Here is an 18,199-nt window from a genome sequence, read left to right as displayed (position 1 = left end):
TCCCTTCCTTCCCCCTCTCTAAAAATAACTAAGTAAGAATTTTTAAAAAGACCGTGTAAGAGTCATTGTCAAGTGAAGGCTACATGACCAGAATCAAGTTCAGGGGGACCTCCACTTCCAGCCACATCAGGCAAAGAAGCGTCAAGTACATTGTCAGGAAAGCTCACTGAATTAGGAGAGAGGTTAAAGATCTAGCATTCTAATCAACACTTTCGTTTTTCCTCCTTTTTTCCTTGTTTTTAATTAAAGACCCACAGTCTTTAATAGACTGAGAAAAAAAAACTACCACTACAAAAAATGTAAATTGAGATTAAGGAAGCAATACATGTTCTACAATGACCCATTAGCGAATGTAACATGAGATAATAAACATCTTTTTAACATTTCTTAAAATTACATTTGTGTCAGTGCAGTAACAAAAAAAATGGCATGAATCCTATGAAGAGATACATACTTTGAACATCACTTCTGTGATGGGAACGAAATGCAATCAGCTTTCCGGCAGATACTAGTTACTTTATTCAACAAATACATACCGCTGGCCCTCTGTACCCCCAAATTCAACTGATCCTGGGCTGAAACTACTCTGGAGAAAAAGTTCCATTATTGCTGATGTGTGCTATGCAGTTGGGCCTACAATGGTTACATCTGGGCGGAAAATGTAGACTTTTTCTTGTTGTTATTGCCTAAGTAAAACATTAGAACAACACATTGCATAGCATTTCCACTGTATTAGGTATTATAAATAATCGAGAGATAAATTAATCAAGACACTGTGTGTGGGCTATATGCAAATATCATACCATAGTCCACACTGCACAAGGGCCGAGGCGGGGGTGTCCTGGAACCAACCCCCCTCGGATTCCAAGGCAGGACTGAACTGACTACGTAAAATGTGCCAGGCGCTGTGGTGGAGGGACTAAGACAAGCGTAATGGCCCTCGAGAAGAAGGGAAAGCACACGAATTAAATTCCACCGGAGAGTATGAACCACTGATAAGCTGACCATTGGTCCCTGTATTGGTATCCTTAGCACCTAGCTGGCATGTCACTGAATGTAGGCAGTTGACATATTTATTGAATGAATGAGTCAATTCTAGGTACACAGATTATGACAAGAGATTACAACACGTGGACAGTCTCGTGGCTGGGAACGTGGGTTGGGGGACCTTCATGCAGTTCTGATTGGTACTGCACGCCCCCACAGGCTTCAGTCCCCTTTGACAGCACTTCCTGGGGCTGACACAGAACCCCTGCTCTTCTGAAGTCAGTGAGCTTACGAGTAAAGCAAAAAGTTTATATTGTAGAATAAAGGCTAGACGGTCCCACCTCCCATTCCACAGTGTCTGAGAAGCTATCTTCTTTCCGTGCTATTTGACTTTGTCACCAAGACTATATACAATCTTAATGTCACATAATGTTACATAATCTTAATGCTACAGCGAGTTCGTCACATTACCCGGCATCTTAAGAAAATAAGGAAACTGACCTTCCACAACATCAGACCTCCCATAATGAAAGGGTTGAACACGGTCAGGAAGCAGTAGACAGAGGCAAGATCAAAGCTAAGGAAGCAACATAAAGAAAAAATTTTAGAATTCACACTAATGTTAAGAGAATGTCTACTAAAAAGGATGTTTAAATGAATTTCCTGAAATCTATATTTACTAAAACACAAAGTGTACACTGTATCAAGGAACATTATGAAGCAACTAAAATGAATGAGGTAAGTCCTGGCTGGTGTGGATCAAGTTGGTTGGAGCATTGTCCCATAAACCCAAAGGTTGCAGGTTCGATTCCTGGTCAGGGCTCATGTCTGTGTTTTATGGGCATGTACCAGAGGCAACCAATCGATGTTTCTCTTCCTCTTCCTCCCTCCCCATCTAAGCATGCTCTTGGGTGAGAATAAAAAAAAATAATTAAAAAATAAATAAAATGAAGAGGTAGGTGTGTATGTGCCAATACATACCAATCTCCAAAATATATCCTTCAGAATAAAAAACAAGTACAGAGCCCTGGCTGGAGTAGCTCAGTGGATTGAGCGTGGGCTGCGAACCAAAGCATCGCAGGTTTGATTCCCAGTCAGGGTACATGCCTGGGTTGCAGGCCATGACCCCCAGCAACCGCACATTGATGTTTCTCTCTCTATCTCCCTCCCTTCCCTCTCTAAAAATAAATAAACAAAACAAAACAAAAAAAACAAGTACAAAAATCCCAATTGCATTACTTTTTGAAGAGATATACATATATACATACATACATACATATACTGTTTCTATTTAAAATTACCTGTTAATAGAAGCTATATTTCCAGTTCCAAAAAATGCTGTGACTAAGAAGAAAACCTAAAAAGAGTTAAGGAAATGCCAAAACAGGACAGAATTTATATAAACTTCTTTTTCACTTAGAAAAGATATGCCTACTCTACTATGAGGGTGATTTGCCTTCTGACTCGTACGCCTGACCATAAACTGCTGTAAATGAACGCCCCATTTATCTCCTTGGAAATGCATCTGGAGAGAACCTGGCTGAGGAAGCAGTGTCCTAAGAACAATGAGGCCTGGGAGGTCATCCGCACTTGCCACCGGTAACTTCGGGAAGACTACTGCCCTCCACTCTCTGACATAATGACGTACCTGGAGTTGGCCACTAGAGATTTCTGCAAACGGAGAAAGTGGACCCAGTGCGCGTGGTAGTCACTTGCAGTTCACACGTGCTTGCTGTCTGCCCCCACACGAAGAACCACGGTACCGTGTTTCACAGTAACTCAGTAGAGACTGAGACACGAGAAAACGGTGACTGTCTTTTTGACACTTCCTGAATTCCCATTTGTATTAGTACAGGAATAAAAAGTAGCTATGGAGCCTATTGGCGGCCAAGAACTCACTGCTAGTAAAGTACTTACACAGTGCCTGGCCCATGCAAGGGCTCGATAAACGCTAGCTATTTTACTCTTACAGACACATAGACACATTTACTCTTACAGGCACTAGAGAGGAAGTATGAATCATGACAGCTTTCACTGAAATAGTGGTATTCCAGGTGGTGACTTGAGCCTTAAATGTACCCATGGTTTCATCCATTCAACCAACCAACTACCCACCCAACACTCACTGTCAGGTGTTTATTGGAGGCAGAGCTTGGCACTAAGAGTATGCACAGTCTCCAAGAGCCCAGACCGTGACTGAGGCTGTGGTGACAGGCAGAAGTGTATGAGAGGCGCTGTAAGATACACAGTGGGGAAATAAATGACACAGTCGGGAAATTGTAAATAGATGTGATAAAAGCTCAGGGTTCATTGAAGAATATTCACCGAAAGATGATGAAGCAGGACATACAGACTGGTGGCAAATTTATTAAAAGCCTTGAACTTCGTTGTGGAGACCAAGAAGAGCTGGCACACATTTTAGGTGAATGCTATAGAAATAGTACCAGTGACAGTGTTATCTGCAGCGGAGAGACGGATAATTAAGAGGCAGGAAGTCCAATGAGGAAGCCACTGCAGCAGTCCACGGCAGGGACAGCGAAGGCTGAACAGAACGGTGGGAGTGGACATGGAGAATGAGGAGAGCCAGTGGGACTTCCGAACCAGACAAGGAGCCATTAAAAATGACAGTGAGTTGAATGGCTTGGGTGGTGGGGAGCGTGGCGATGCAGGTAGCAGTGAGGCCTGCCAGAGAGCAACGCTGGAAAGGGGGGCGGTTATTAGTCAGCGTGGGACACAGATCTGGTGACACCTAGCAGAATGCTGGAAGCATGGCTCTCGAGGTCAGGAGAGGGGTCAAGGCTGGGAAAGTAACAGACCTCAGAGCTGTGTTCACAGGAGCGGCGGTCAAAGTTGGGGAGAGGAGGACGCTACCCAGGCACAGCAGAAGGAGAAGGCTGATGATGGAGCTTGGGGAAGAGCATCGTTCAAGGTCAGACAAAGGAAGAGTGAGTTTAAGTGAAGGAGACCAGAGACGATATGAAAGGCTACGAAGAGAACCTGGGTCATGCACGCCCTGGAAGCCAAGGGGAAAGGGAGAGAGAAATCAGTGGAGGGGAAGGGCATTGAGTGGTTCAGTGAGACTGAACAGACTGGAGCGCGTGCCCTCGGGGAGCCCTGCCCCCGCTGAGAGGACAGCAGGCGCAGAGACGCCTGACAAACAGTCAGAGCGCTAACCTGTGCCACGCCGCCGTGCTCCGGCACCGTGCCGGGCCTGAGGACATACCATACGTAGTGCACGAACTCGGAGAAAACCCCAGCAGTAATTACAGATGTTTCTTTCAAGGAGCTTGGAAAGAAACAGAAAAGACAAGATGAAGTGACCATCTAGGGGGATGCAGGGTTCAAGGGAAGAAGCGTTTTATTCATATACGCTGAGTGGAGGGAGCCTGCAAAACAAGAGAGAGAAGGTAACACCGAGAGGGAAAGCCAGAGGCAGAGCAGGGCACGGACTCACTCATTTTCGGGCCCTGCAGGGTCTGCTCCCGCACCCGCTAGGTCCAAAGGGGACACCTGCCTGTGAGTCCTCAAAGCGGGTCGGCCAGCCTTCCCGGAGAGAGACTTTGCTCTGCCCCACCGTCTCTCAAACTGCTGGTTCTGATAACTCCCACCCGGTGCCCCTGAGAAGTGACCCACGCCCTGTGACGCAGCCGCTGCGGCACGAGCGCAGGGTAGGTTCACACACACGAAGGCCGCAACCCAAACCCCCGGCAGCGGTCTCCTCCAGGCGAGGGGGACCAGACTGGCGCTGGGAGCTGAGACGCCGGCTTTAGCTGAAATGTTCTATTTTTTTTTTAAAGTATGACATGCGTGACAAAATACTAACTGTTAATATTCTGGGTGGTAGAAACATACACACATATATATTTAGGTTGTTATTTATATCATTCTTTACGCTTTTCAGTAGTTTCAAAGTTTTTTACAAATGTGAACTATGAGAAAATTACGGTTGAGAGGGGGTTAAATGTCCTCCAAGGAAACGCGGCTCCCTATTAGGTGATGGGCAGAAACCCCTTCCCCCTGCTCCTACTCCACGAAGGGGGAGGTCGCAGCGACCTAAGAGCCCGCACGAAGGATACGAGGAAAAAGGCCCTGCGGATGTCGTCCGGACAGAGCTGGCGACACTGGGCCACGTCCGCGCTGCCGCAGAACTGGAGGCTGCTGACCTGCGGGCGACAGAAGCATGAGGGTGTGTGTGCTGGCAGCTCACGCGCGCCTGCCCCGAAGGCAACCTCCCGTCTACGCTACAACCGCTGGAAAGACACCGTGTGTTAACAGCCACAAAGTCAGCAGTGCGTCTTCTCCTACGGCTTCATCACACCTTGACCAAGTCTGCCAAAAAATAAAATGTGCTGCTAATGAGACACTGAAGCGAGAATTGAGCTTTTTCTCAGTCTATGTAACTGCCTCACTTTTAAATCCCCGCATCATTCTTCAGTTTCCTAAGGCCTGACCGCTCAGAGGGTCCCGACCTTCTCAAACCCAGGTGTGGCAGGACACTAAAAAGCATGATGAAACTGAACATTCACCTGTTTCTTTGTTCTTCTGCTAGTTAGTTCTATTTGTAGAGAATCCTTTCCTCTTTATAAAAAAGCAAAATATTTCTGTCTTTGGTAAAATAGAAAGCCACTCAATTCCAAGATGGGTGCACTCTTGCTCGAACCCGCCCACCCCCACCCCCAAATGTCACGGGTAAGTTTAAAGGGAGACTGCCCCCACCCCCTCTCCCCATGTGATTAAAGTGTTCAGTGAGTTCTTAGGGCGCTTTAATGCTCTTTTCAGAAAAAAGATGATCTGTTTTCAGTTAAAATATAAAACTTAAAAAATGACTTGATAAACCTTACTTTTAAATTTAATATTAAAGTTTTCAATATTTATTTAATGTTAAAGTTTTTAATATTTAATATTGAGGACAGTCTGGCCATTTATTTAAATCTGGTCAAAATATATTCTTTCAATATTCCAGGAGTGAACGTTAAAAACCAGTAATTACTCAATATACTTCAATAAAGTTTCTTTTTATCGAAATACATTATTCCAAATTATCAATTATTCTCTTTAAACTCAACTGGAACCAGTTAAGGATAGATCAATTATGAAAGAGTTTTTCTGTTCATTTTATCTGACCTCAATAAAACTGTAAATATTCTATCACCAGTTTCTCATGATGACCTTGGCCCCGAAATAAAGGCAGGAGACACCCATTTAACTCTGTCTCGGGATAACGAAGGTGTGCTTCCACCCGGACTGGCTTTCGGCCGATCCGAAGCATGCTGTGGTGAACGGACAGGCCGGGACCTGCTCCAAGGCCACAGTCACCGAGGCGACAGGATAAGCACTTTGGATTTGGGTGACAACACAGGGGACAGAAATGTCACCTTATAATCACGTTTATTAACTGATCTGTGACAACATAAGTATTCTTAGATGTAAGCATAGAGGAAAGTAAAATGGAGAACACTCCTCCTCCTCCATTCCTTCACCTGCAGTAACCTTTTTTACAGCAGTGATTCCCAAACCATTTCTAAGAAAGGCCCATCCTATACGATGCCTATAAAACAATAAATTGTGCTTTTCTGTTGTAAGTTAAAAAATTCCCAACAAACTGTTTAGCTTAATTATTAACTTAATTACTAATGACTTAAATAGCATAAAATTTTAAGTAGAAGTTTTAATGAAATAACAATGCAGCTTCCTTATGGAATGGAGAATATTTTAATATTCTCAAATAAATTTTGACAAGCTACCTTCGGCTTATAGGCAACACCAGCTTGTTGTAGGCTTTCTTGTTCCATGTGTATCCAGACAAACATCAAACACGACAACACCAATGGAAAGAGAGCTTCATACCTATGGGGAGGGTGGGGGTGGGGTGAAAGTGGGAAGGCAGAAATGAAAGGGAAAAACATAAACTAATTAAAAGGCAAATTTATACTGAGAGGGCTTTTTCAAAATTACAACAATCCTGATAATACTTCTAAGGCACAATATCATAAAATTTAAATTTTCTGTGTTTTCCAGAAGAAGAAAGTAGGAAAGAAAAGTTTTTATCTTCATAAAAATATAAGTACGGATGAGGTGAAACTCAGGAAGAGTGAAGCATTTTCTTCTTCTAAGGGGACAGGAGGACACATGTCACTGTTTCACTGAGTTCAGGGAACGCTTCAGGGCCCACGCCACGTCAGCTGCTAGTTTTTTTCTTCTGCGAGAAAACTTCAGTCTTAAAAATGCATCCTCTGACTTTGGGAAAATAGGCTACAAGTCTTCTGAATCAAAAGGAATATTTGGACTATGATACAGGTAAGAGTGAAAATAAAATTTTAAATTCAAAGAAGAATGAATAAATCAAAGCATAAAAGTACATAAAAGAAATGCAACAAAACTTAAAATTCTTCTTGAAAGGGTCAGGTCAGCTCCCCAACCCACCAGACTGCTAAGACCCAGTCAGGCCAGTTTCCAACCCGCCGGACTGCCAGTGACTCAGTTGTCCCGACTTGCCTGGCAGCCCGCAGCTGCATCGAAACTCTCCCCCACCTCCCACAACAGACAGACACCTGGCGCCAGCCGCCACGGCTGGTGGGCAGACTGACCCTCCTGTGCCTGGGAACAGCCCGGCCCTTTGCCTAACACACTGTCCCAGCTTGCATCCCGGAACCCCGAGGCTCCCGCCTGGAAGTACAAGAGACTAACCCCTCCCCTAGCCCCTCACAAAGCCCTTGCTTTTTCTTTTAAAAACCCCACTCTTGCCTCCCTTCACGGATCAAATAAAGGCACTTGGATCAGATCACTTGGTTTCTCTTGCCTCTATTTCTCGTGCATTTCTAACACTTCTGAGTCATTGTTTTAGACTTAAAATACCTTCATAATCAATCAGAATTTTCTAATACTGAAGTAAAATGACATTTTAGCAACTTCATGAAATAAACAGAAAGACAAAGACAACAGGTAATACTGTGAAAAGAATAAGAAAAAAACCCTGAAGATTATGATTCAAGTTATACAGTTCTTACAGAACAGGAAATATTTATGATTTAGCCCTCAAGATTTACACAACATTTTCATTTCCAGAGGTTAAATACTCATGGAGAAATGTCAATACGTCATTTAAAACTCGCGACTGCAAACGAAATGTTAAAAACGGCGTGTACCCTGTGCTCAGGAGGAGGTAGGTCGACATCCAGGAGACAAGTATGCTGAACAACCGCTCCGGGAGGCCCCTGGGGCTCAGCAGGGGCAGGACGAAGGAGGAGGCTGCGAGGAGACAGACAGACAGGCGGGGAGGTCAGTCCGAGGCACCTGGCATTCGTGGGTTTAGAAGCTCTAAACAATCCACAATCCCACGTGCCCCTGATTGTTTAGCAGAAGGCTATATCTGCCCTCATTATTTCTGCAAGAAAGTCCCGATTTCATAGTCTTAATTAAAATTACATTTCATTGTTTTAACCAGATATGGGCTCAGATCTTCTCAACTTATATTCAGCCTCACTCACTGTAATATTAACTCCTAAATGGGTCACTTATGTTCTCATGTAAATAATAAACAGTGCTTTTCAAGTTTCATCAACTCCTCTCTTACTTAGGCGTTTAGTTCAAAAACCACTCACTCCTCAGAAATTCATCTTTCCCCTAACCCCTTCCTCCTCTCCAAGCTTTCCCACAGCAAAACCTCTGCTGAGAGCTGCAGTGCGCTCCTCAGGAAGTCAGAGACTGAGAGCTGTAATGGGGAGAATCCTGACAAACTGGACAACCGTTCCCTGCAGCGTAAGAACACAGGCACTTCAGGGAGAGAAGGACAGGTGAGAGGGGAGGGGAATGGAAATGCACACGGCTCCCTAGTCCACTAGTTAGGATGGCCGCGCGCCTGGTGTTCAGATCTCCCGAAAAGGGAGACAGGTGACGGGGGTGGAATCCTGCTGGAACCACTTATTAAGTGTTTGACTTTGGGGCAAGTTCATTAACATGTAAGCAGCACTTCCATCTGTGGAGCAGAGATAGCATAGAAAGGCGGTGGGTGAGGTCTGAAGCAACTTCATCTACACAACACTCTCTGTGCACGGTGCCCCGGGCACCGTGGGTGCTTGGTAACTGTTAGCTGCTGCTACTGTTACTAGTCAGCATCTACTAAGTTAAATGTGAAGACGATCTCACTCCAAGTCAAGTCACTGCAAAATTTAAGACCATGCAAGTTATATGTATAATACCCTTGCACAAACAGCTTCTAATTTTTTCAGATATGTGGTTCTAATGATACATATTTTAACACAAAGAAATAACAAAATATTTCTTACTCAAAAAACCCAGTTCAAACGAGACCTCTTCTGTAAAACTATTTTCTATACTCGTTTTATACTTTTGTCTAAAGGACTGATGAGGTGCTAGAAGAGAAATAAGAGTCTCCATTCTGAATGACGAAAGTCAGGACCAGCTTCATAGCACAGAACCTACTTGTGGGTCGGAGCATGTTGGGAAAAATGCTCATCGGAGCTAGTGCCGGTGAAACAGCGCCTGCAGGAGACCTCTGGAAACACTGCTCACCTACCTACGAGTCAACGATTTCAGGCCTTGTACCATGCGGTGGGCATCCTCTCGTACCCAGATCTCCTGATCCCAGGGAGGAAATAGCATGTTTAAAATACTGTATGTCCGGCCTACAGGAGGATCCCGCTTCAGATCTGAGGACATATGCAGGCTCAAAGTAAAGGATGGAAAGGATGGTCCTTGCAAGTGAAAACCAAAGAAAGCAAAAGGCAGCGAGAGTTTTATCAGATAAAATAGATCCTAAGCCAAGAATGGTAAAAAGGCACAAAGAAAGGCATTATGTAATGATACAGGGGTCAATTGGTAAGATACAACAATCATACATACACTTGCACCAAAATATATTAAGCAAATGCTAACAGGTCTGAAGGGAAAAACAAATGATACAACAGCAGGAGGAGGAGACTTGAATACACCACTTGCAGCAATGGGCAGATTACCCAGAGAGGAAACCCCCAAGGGAACGTTAGACTCAACCACATGCCGATGGGTCGCCCGGAGAACACTCCACCCACAGCCACAGAACACACCCTCTTCTCAGAGGCGCCTGCAGCGCTCTCCAGGACAGAGCGCTCGTACGATAGGCCACTTGGTCCTAGCAAATTTAAGGCGGCTGCTAAAGTCACACCAAGTACCTTCACTGATGACAATGGTATAAAGCTAGAAATCACAACATGAGGAAAGCTGGAAAATCTACAAATGTGTAGACATTAAATAACACACTCCTGAAGAGTCCCTGGGTCATTGAAGAAATCAGGAGAAATTTTTAAAAACTCTCAAAACAAAAGTAGAAACCCAACATACCCAAACCTGTGGGATTCTGTGCAAACAGCTCTGAAAGGGAAGTTTATAGTGATAAACGCATGCACCAAGATAACAGAAAGATCTCAAATAAACAACCTAATTCTGTGTATCTCTTGTATTACAGCAATACACAGGGTCCCAAGAGACAACTGAACAATCACATGCCACCATGTTGGACAACCTAAAATAAATGGGTGCATTCCTGGAAACACACAACCTACCAAGGCTGAATCAGTAAGAAATTCAAAAATCTGAACACACTAATAATAAACATGGAGATTGAATCAGTAATCACAAACCTCCCAACACAGAACAGCCTGAGACCAGATGGCTCCACTGGTGAATTCTACCAAACATTTAAAAAATAGTTAATGCCACCCTGGCTGGTATGGCTAAGTGGACTGAGCAACATCCTGCAAACCAGAAAGTCACAGGTTCGATTTCTGACCAGGGCACATGCCTGGTTTGCAGGCTGGATCTCTAGTTGTGGGCACGCGAGAGGCAACAGATCGATGTTTCTCTCGCACATTGATGTTTCCCTTCCTCTCTTTCTCCCTCCTTTCCCCTCTCCCTAAAAAATAAATAAAAGAATCTTTAGCCCTGGCTGGTGTAGCTCAGTGGATTGAGCGTGGGCTGCGAACCAGGCATCGCAGGTTCGATTCCCAGTCAGGGCACATGCCTAGGTTGCAGGCCATGGCCCCCAGCAACCGCACACTGATGTCTCTCTCTCTCTCCCTTCCCTCTCTAAAAATAAATAAATAAAATCTTAAAAAAAAAGAATCTTTAAAAGAAATAAAAAACAATTAATGCCAATCCTTCTCAAACTCTTCCAAGAAAAACTGAATAGTAGAGGACAATTCCGAAATGATTCTGGGAGGCCTGCATCACCCTGACACCAAAGCCAGAGGCCACCATGAGAAACAAACTGTAGAACAATGTCCCCTTCAACAGAACAATGAAGACAAATGTATACATTCTACACAAAATAACAGCTGACCAAATTTAACTGCATGCGAAAAGAATCATACACCATAGCAGAGGGGATATAAAGTAAGGCTTATAAGGTATACATCTTCTTAATGCCAGAAGATAAAAAAGTGCTTAAAAAAATTGGGGGGCCTATTTACAAGCTAGCATCAAGGGGCTCTCTCTGACCAAGTCTGAGACAATTGGAACACCAAAGTATCAACAGTGATGAGATATAAATCTTTGAAAAAACAGGAGTTCATGAGTCCACCATCACAAATAGATGAATGAATGAATGAATGAATGAGCGAAGGAGGAATCTTATGGCAGAATGCCAAGTCTTTTCGTAAATGCGGCGGGAATGTTACAGCTAGAACATCATTTCGTAGCCATCATGACAGAGATGGCACCAGCAAACTTTTACGAATGAACGCCAAGTCCAGGTAGACATTTTACTGAGAAAGATACTTGATGGTCTTAAGAGTGTCTCTGTAGAGATGGCTCATTATTTGCATGGGAGGGGGAAAACAAAATATAATTTTCTATTCTGGAGACACTTAGATTTTCATCCGATGTTAATAAATGTACAGATTTATTATCAAGTCATAAATATTTTAACAAGTAATTCTTACAAATACATGAATGTTCATAAAAGTTCTAATTTTCTCGGTCAAGTGCCAGCAAGAGATAGAAATAATAGCTGGTTATTATTATTTTCCTGAAACAAAACTATGTTTTTCAATAACAACAACAACAACAATAATAATGATAACGATAATGATAACAATAAAAGATGTAAATGGGGCACTCTGAACCAGGACGTGACGTAGAGTCACCGCACTGGGCCCGACCGCCCACTCACCTAGTATCGCCCAGCTGGCAACCTGGTTGGCGAGAGGAAGCCCTCGCTTCTGCAGCAGACTGTTGTAGGTGCTGTGCACCACGTACATGGCGAGCGCCGTGCTCAGCATCTGGAGACAAGCACACACCAGGCGGGTAAGAGAGGAGGTGGCGAGAGACTGGCTCATGTCAGGATACTGCACGAAGTGCTTGAACGGCTGCCATCTGGCAGAACCGCCATTGAAATGGGACCAGCTCACCTTCTCGTGGCAAGGCGGGGAGCTAGGACTCTCGTACTAGGCAAAGGTCATTCTTTACAAGCATAAAATGGGGCATTTTGCACGTTCAAGGGTGTTTTGGCGTATGTTATCACGTGGTTTCTACCTGGAAATATTCATCATTAACCTTGACCTTTTCCTAAGGCACGGAAATGCAGGGCGTGGGGGTGTGTACAGTTCAGCGTATTGGTTCACGTCTTCCACCTCTGGCCCTCACCACCGTCCTACCCACTAATTCATTCAACACGGGCCTGTGGCCCGAGTATTCCCACGGTGCTGGGAACACAGAGAGCACAGTATTCTTCAGGGACCACACGTGAACTAGCGGGCAAACGACTGTGTACAGGCCTGGGGCCTGGTTTTTGAAATACTGTCCAATTGGATCCCAGGCACTCCCGCTCACCTTCGTGTTGTCTGTAGCTCCCTCTGCACCGCAATGGCGGAGACGCAAATTTACAACAGACTCCGTATGGCCCTAAAGCCTAAAACACTCACAATCTGACTCTGTGGAGAAATGTCTGCTGACCCCTGGACCCATGGATTAATTGCCACTTTAAGAAATGAGCTAAGTTGAAGAAATGCCATTTTAAGAAATGGCTGTGGACAAAGTAAAGTTCTTAGAGACCAAATTAGCAACCTCACCACCAAATCCTACAGCTACATTTAATTTACTCTTACATTTTTTGTGAATTCAGAAAGAAAAAATGCTATCAATAAAGCTACGACACAATCCTAAATCCTTTCGCGTGTAAGACATTTTCATCTCAGAGATGTTAAAACGTAAAATGGTATGACCTTGGCATCAACGGAAAATGTCACACGCAGTACCGGAACCAACAGAAACGAAGGAAGCCAACGCAGAAAGGAACTTTGCAGCAGGCTTACCTCGCACTGAGGGCGTTTCTAACAGAGCCCACGAGAATGTTCGTGTGGCACTCCCGGCTCCCTCGGGGCAGGCTCCAGAGGGGCCTGCCGCCCCAGTGCGCGTCGTCGCGGGCGGGCTCGGGCACAGCTGCTCCAGGCTGCCCTGGAAAGCCTGCCACGTGCCCTCTCACGTGAAAGACATGCCCCGACGGCTTCACGGGACCCTCAACAAAAGGTTTCTTCTCCTTTTTTATGCCCCAAGTGGTATCTTAAACCGAAAACTCTCTTCTTAGCTAGTGGGTACCAGGTAGCTTACGCACGGTGGCATCTTAAGAACTGTAACAGACATTCTGGCATGTCATCAGTGTAAGACAGGGCTGACGACCTGTAACTAACCTGTGATAGATGTAACCACGACTTTTCATTCACAAAACCGTCTTTCCTCTTTACGAGAGATGCTCCGACAAACAGGGACAGCAGCAGCAGCAGCAGGCCGGCGCACATCCTGTTGGAGAGCACAATCACAACCTCAGGCTTTCTTCAGGGGCTTCCTGAGCTCACAGCGGGCGAAAACACCCTGCTCGGGTGGGGCAGCTCTTGGTCGCTCGGTTAGATCAAGGGGAGGTGGTAAAATGCATACACAGGCATAATAGGAATAAAAATCTTAGCATAGAGGTACTGTACAGGTAGTGCTATTTGTGACTTCTTACACCTTTTAGATATTTTTACTTTATTTCTAGAATTTGATTTTTAAAACTTTTGTGTAGAGCAGCTACCACAGCTGTTATCCTGACTTGGACAAATGTGTGGAAAACAATGTAAAACAGTATTTAAAACACACATATTTTAACTATGAGCCCTTATACTAAAAGGACCTGCATTTTTAACTCATGGTCTTCCTGGCAGGACAGACCGCTGCTTTACATCGCCAACCCGGCGGCTGTCCCGGGCCGTTCCCGGCTACGGCCATGAAGGCGGCACGCAGGGGACGCATCGGGACAGTGATGAAACGACAGATTGTCCATCTTCGGGAACACCAGGCACAGTGTGGTTCCGGAAGTTGAGGGAAAGAAGTGTCAAGGAAATGGGGCACTGATGTTGAGCTCTATTTCTCACCCCCCCAAAAATCTGAGTGACATGGAACAAGCAAAATCACGTTGAGGACAGGAGAGGACCGGAGCCAGAGCCTAGCAGTGGAGCAGAGCTGAGCGAAAACAAGCAAGAAGGCCACGCATGCTCAGGAGAAGGCGGAGCGGGACTCCCAGGAAAGTGTTTCTTTGATTTTGCTTTTGCTTTCATTGTCTAACACTCTCTTTGAGAATCATACGGGGAAAAAAAGGAGTAACACATGCAACATGAATTACAGTCAAACTTGGGAAAAATAGCCATGTATAATCAAGATGATTTGTTTGTTTTGGGTTTTCCTTTCCCTTTTTAAAAAATGACTTGATACTTTAATGCACTGGCAAATATGTGTTTCCTGGAGACAACTGGAGTGATGGGGGTGTTACAGCTGTGTGTGCACAGTTTTGCTTTTCCCTTTTTCGTTTCGACCTAAAATGTCTGCATGCCTGTCCTAGCATTGTAATTTTCTCAGGACGTGAGCTGACGTGAGACATCCACTGGAGAGCAGAAGTCTCTCCACGGACCACGAGTGGAGGGAGGCAAAGGGGCTGCAAATACAGCTCCAAGGAAACCAGCGCCACCCCCATCAGAGGAGCGTGAGCGAAGACGTAAACGCAGAGGGAAACACCACCGTCTTTAAAAACACGAGGTCGGGTTCTCGTGCTTTCACCGCCTGGCCTCTCTGTACTAGAATGTGCAGGTGGTAAATTCCAGCGGAGACCATTTACACAGTATCTTTTCCTTGCAGCATATGATAAATTCTGCTCACCTACATCAGTATGTTTTGAGCAAGACAGGGCGGCAGAGGCTGGTGAGAGGAGGGAACGGGGCTTTAGAGGCAACAGAAGAGCTCACAGAGCAACAAGAAGCAAGGAGTAAATGAAAACATTTTAATTCATCTTCTCACTATAGTTTATGACAGCTGCAAAATGTTTTTACTTTGTAACACTAATAAAGTAAGTCTTAGTATGGTCTTAGAATGCAATACAATTATTTTGGACTTGGCTAATAAACTGACTTCCTAAAATAATTCCTGATCTGTTCCATATTTGTATTCTCACAGAAATGAGATTACTGTGCTAATTCATACATATTTTAAAATTAACACGGTACTTAAAAATATCATTTAATTAATCTTCCTTCAACTAAAAAAAGACATCACCTAGTCTATTAAAGATTATGTTAAACTACTAAAAATATTGCTTGTACAGAATTCTAAAGAAAGTAACAAAGATGATTATATATTTAGAGAACGAGAGGAAATGTCACATGAAATAATGATCCTTCAGCTTGCCAAAACACACACACACACACAGAGTCAGTCAGATTACTTGATAATAATTTAAAAGGAAACTTTAAAGGAAAGGTAACCAATTACTTCACAAATTTTGGGGGTCTACTGAGAAGAAATAAACATGACAGGCTCCTGGAGCACTCAGGGCCGGTATACAGGACCTGCTAACAGTTACAGCACTAAATGAGGGAAGGCTGTGAAGGAATCCGAAGCTTCCTCCCTCGGAGATGGAGACCTTGACCTTCCGGTGAGAGGGAGAATCTCCCTTCTCTAGGACTAAAAGTGTGGACCCGCACAAAGGCAAAGACAGAGACTGCACCAAAGGCTTTTCAACCTTTTCGTTGTGGCAACAGGACATCTTTTCCTATGAAAGCTTTTCCAGATCCCCAGGAGACAAAGGACAGGGACGCTTCTGCACCTTGGGGGTGCGCTGGGGCAGGGCTGGAGGCGGGGCTGGAGGCGGCAGTGTGAGTTATCACTGTTGGGTGCAGTGTCCTTCTGCTGAGGGCCCAGAAGCAGCACCAGGGACTCGTTAGTGCCTCTCGGGGCCTGGGGCGGAATTATGACTGACAGTTTGATATTAATGTTTTAACCTCCAGTGTGCTCATGTGACTTTAAACTCAGGGTCAGGATTAGGTTCCTATTTCACAGTGCTGATTGAGAAGAACAACCGTATTGGAAAGAAAAGAAGTTAAAACACCGTTCGTACACGAGAAAGACGTCTGGCTCCCGCCCTACCACAGGCATCAGCGGGAACACTGCCAGGAGCAGGCAGAAGAAAATCCAACTCAGCGAGATGCTCTGAAATGTAAAAACAAGGTGTCGTCAGGCAAACGTGGTGGAGAAAACTGTCTTCAGTGTTTCACGGACTACGTGGCTGTGAACTAAAAAGGAAAACGCAAAGGCTTGTATCCGTTTACTTTAAAAAGTAATGGAGCTACTATCTGTGAAGGATCAGCTAAGTCGCAGGGAGTTTATTAGGTATGAGCATTATTCAATTCTGACAAACCTGGGAGACAGGTTATACTGTTCACAGGTTCGGATGAGGGAAGTGAGCTCAGACATGTTCCAGGCCAGGAAGCATCAGCCCACGATCAGTAAATGAACAGCCCGCATTTTAACTGGGGCCTGAGGTTTCGCAGCAAGTGCTCCTTCCCTTCCTGTTGGGCCGTGTATGGACTACACCTAGAAGCAGTCTGGCCTGCAAGCATAAGCAAATGACTGAGCTCGGGAGGAAAATGAGCAAAAATGCTTTTGTGATTAAACAAAAAATATCAACAGTCCCATTGAGGAATTTTATAAGTTTTTAGGGTGGGAAGGAAATATTTCTCTCTTCTTGCTACCTCCATCAAAAAGTATCAAAATGGAAACCTGAGTGTATTCCTTATAGAAGCACACTGTAATTCCCTATCTAGTTGAAAGGAAAAAATCAGGAGTAATTATATTTAAAAGTAATTTATCATGAGTAGACACTTCTCCAGAAAAGAACAGAGGTGGCTCAGGACCAGGGGCGAGGTGGTGCATCCACTCGGAGCTCCAGGTGCGGCTCTCTGGCCACTGCGCCCCTCAGGGCCCTCCTCTGCCGCTCCACGCTCCACGCTCCGCCGCCACTCAGATACTCGAGGCCAGAGCCATCTGGCGGGAGCTTCAGAGAGGACGCAGCAGCTCTGCTTCCTGAATGTTTCGGCCGCCAAGTGACAGGTTCATTCTGAGACGAGAGTCTACGTGGACCACTGAGACCTTAGAGCAGCCCCGGGCCCCCTCCCTGCCGTCCACAGGGCCAGGCTCCCTGGGAGGGCACGTTCCACCCTTCTCTTTGAAAATGAACACCTCCCTGATGTAAAGACAGATCAAAACAAAGCAGCAACTGAAGTGTCCAAGGTCAAAAGGCGCACACATACCTTTGCTCGAGTCCACAGCGGAGTGATAAACGGCCAACCCGCAAACACGAGAAGTCCGACGGTAAGCATGTGGCGGTAGAAAAAACTGAGCACCTAGCATTGCATTCCAAAGGAGAAACAAAAGGTGAGGTCACTTCAGAGGAGTTACGTATCTGTGGAAGACACGTGAATATGTCGTGACGTGGGAAGTTACTTACTAATACTTCAATCCCCAGGGTGCAGGCCAACAGGTGTCCAACCAGGCGACTCGGGGGCAAGGTCAACAGAGCTGTGACAAAGTCTTGAATAACTTGGTATCTGTTTAGCAAGATTATTTATAAAAAGATTATTTATACTCTACATTGAACTTAAAATGTAGGCCATATATAGTAAAAAATAAAAACTTTGTACAAAATTATAAAATCTGGACATTTTTAATTCATAGATTATTTTAAAATGAAGGGACTCTCTAATAAATTTGTTTTAATGGCTTTACTGACCTAAATCTTTTTATGAAACCTATAAGTATTTTAGGAAAAAATGTAATTTCTGATAATAATCACAAAAATTTTCTTGTTTTCTAAATTATTAATGACAATAAATGAGCTTGTTTGATCTTAGTTTAA

The 18,199-nt window shown here is 44.6% G+C and overlaps 1 protein-coding gene across 2 annotated transcripts in view; it reads right to left on the bottom strand.

Annotated features, from left to right (window-relative positions):
- The window catches only part of PIGN (phosphatidylinositol glycan anchor biosynthesis class N), a 72,850-nt gene that overhangs the window by 13,741 nt on the left and 40,910 nt on the right, over positions 1-18,199 (bottom strand). For both annotated transcript variants that reach the window (XM_028524273.2, XM_028524275.2), the window contains exons 17-26: positions 17,792-17,891; positions 17,595-17,687; positions 16,403-16,494; positions 13,671-13,779; positions 12,155-12,263; positions 8,133-8,235; positions 6,732-6,834; positions 5,064-5,150; positions 2,289-2,344; positions 1,489-1,564 (exon numbers count right to left, since the gene is read on the bottom strand). In XM_028524273.2, coding sequence (XP_028380074.1) covers positions 1,489-1,564; positions 2,289-2,344; positions 5,064-5,150; positions 6,732-6,834; positions 8,133-8,235; positions 12,155-12,263; positions 13,671-13,779; positions 16,403-16,494; positions 17,595-17,687; positions 17,792-17,891 — 928 coding nt within the window. The remainder of the gene's footprint in view (positions 1-1,488; positions 1,565-2,288; positions 2,345-5,063; positions 5,151-6,731; positions 6,835-8,132; positions 8,236-12,154; positions 12,264-13,670; positions 13,780-16,402; positions 16,495-17,594; positions 17,688-17,791; positions 17,892-18,199) is intronic.

The sequence above is a fragment of the Phyllostomus discolor genome, chromosome 9 (genome assembly GCF_004126475.2).
Source record: "Phyllostomus discolor isolate MPI-MPIP mPhyDis1 chromosome 9, mPhyDis1.pri.v3, whole genome shotgun sequence".
Classification (NCBI taxonomy): Eukaryota; Metazoa; Chordata; class Mammalia; order Chiroptera; family Phyllostomidae; genus Phyllostomus; species Phyllostomus discolor.
The sequence above is the reverse complement of the archived record's forward strand: the minus strand, read 5'-3'. Positions and strand labels throughout refer to the sequence as shown.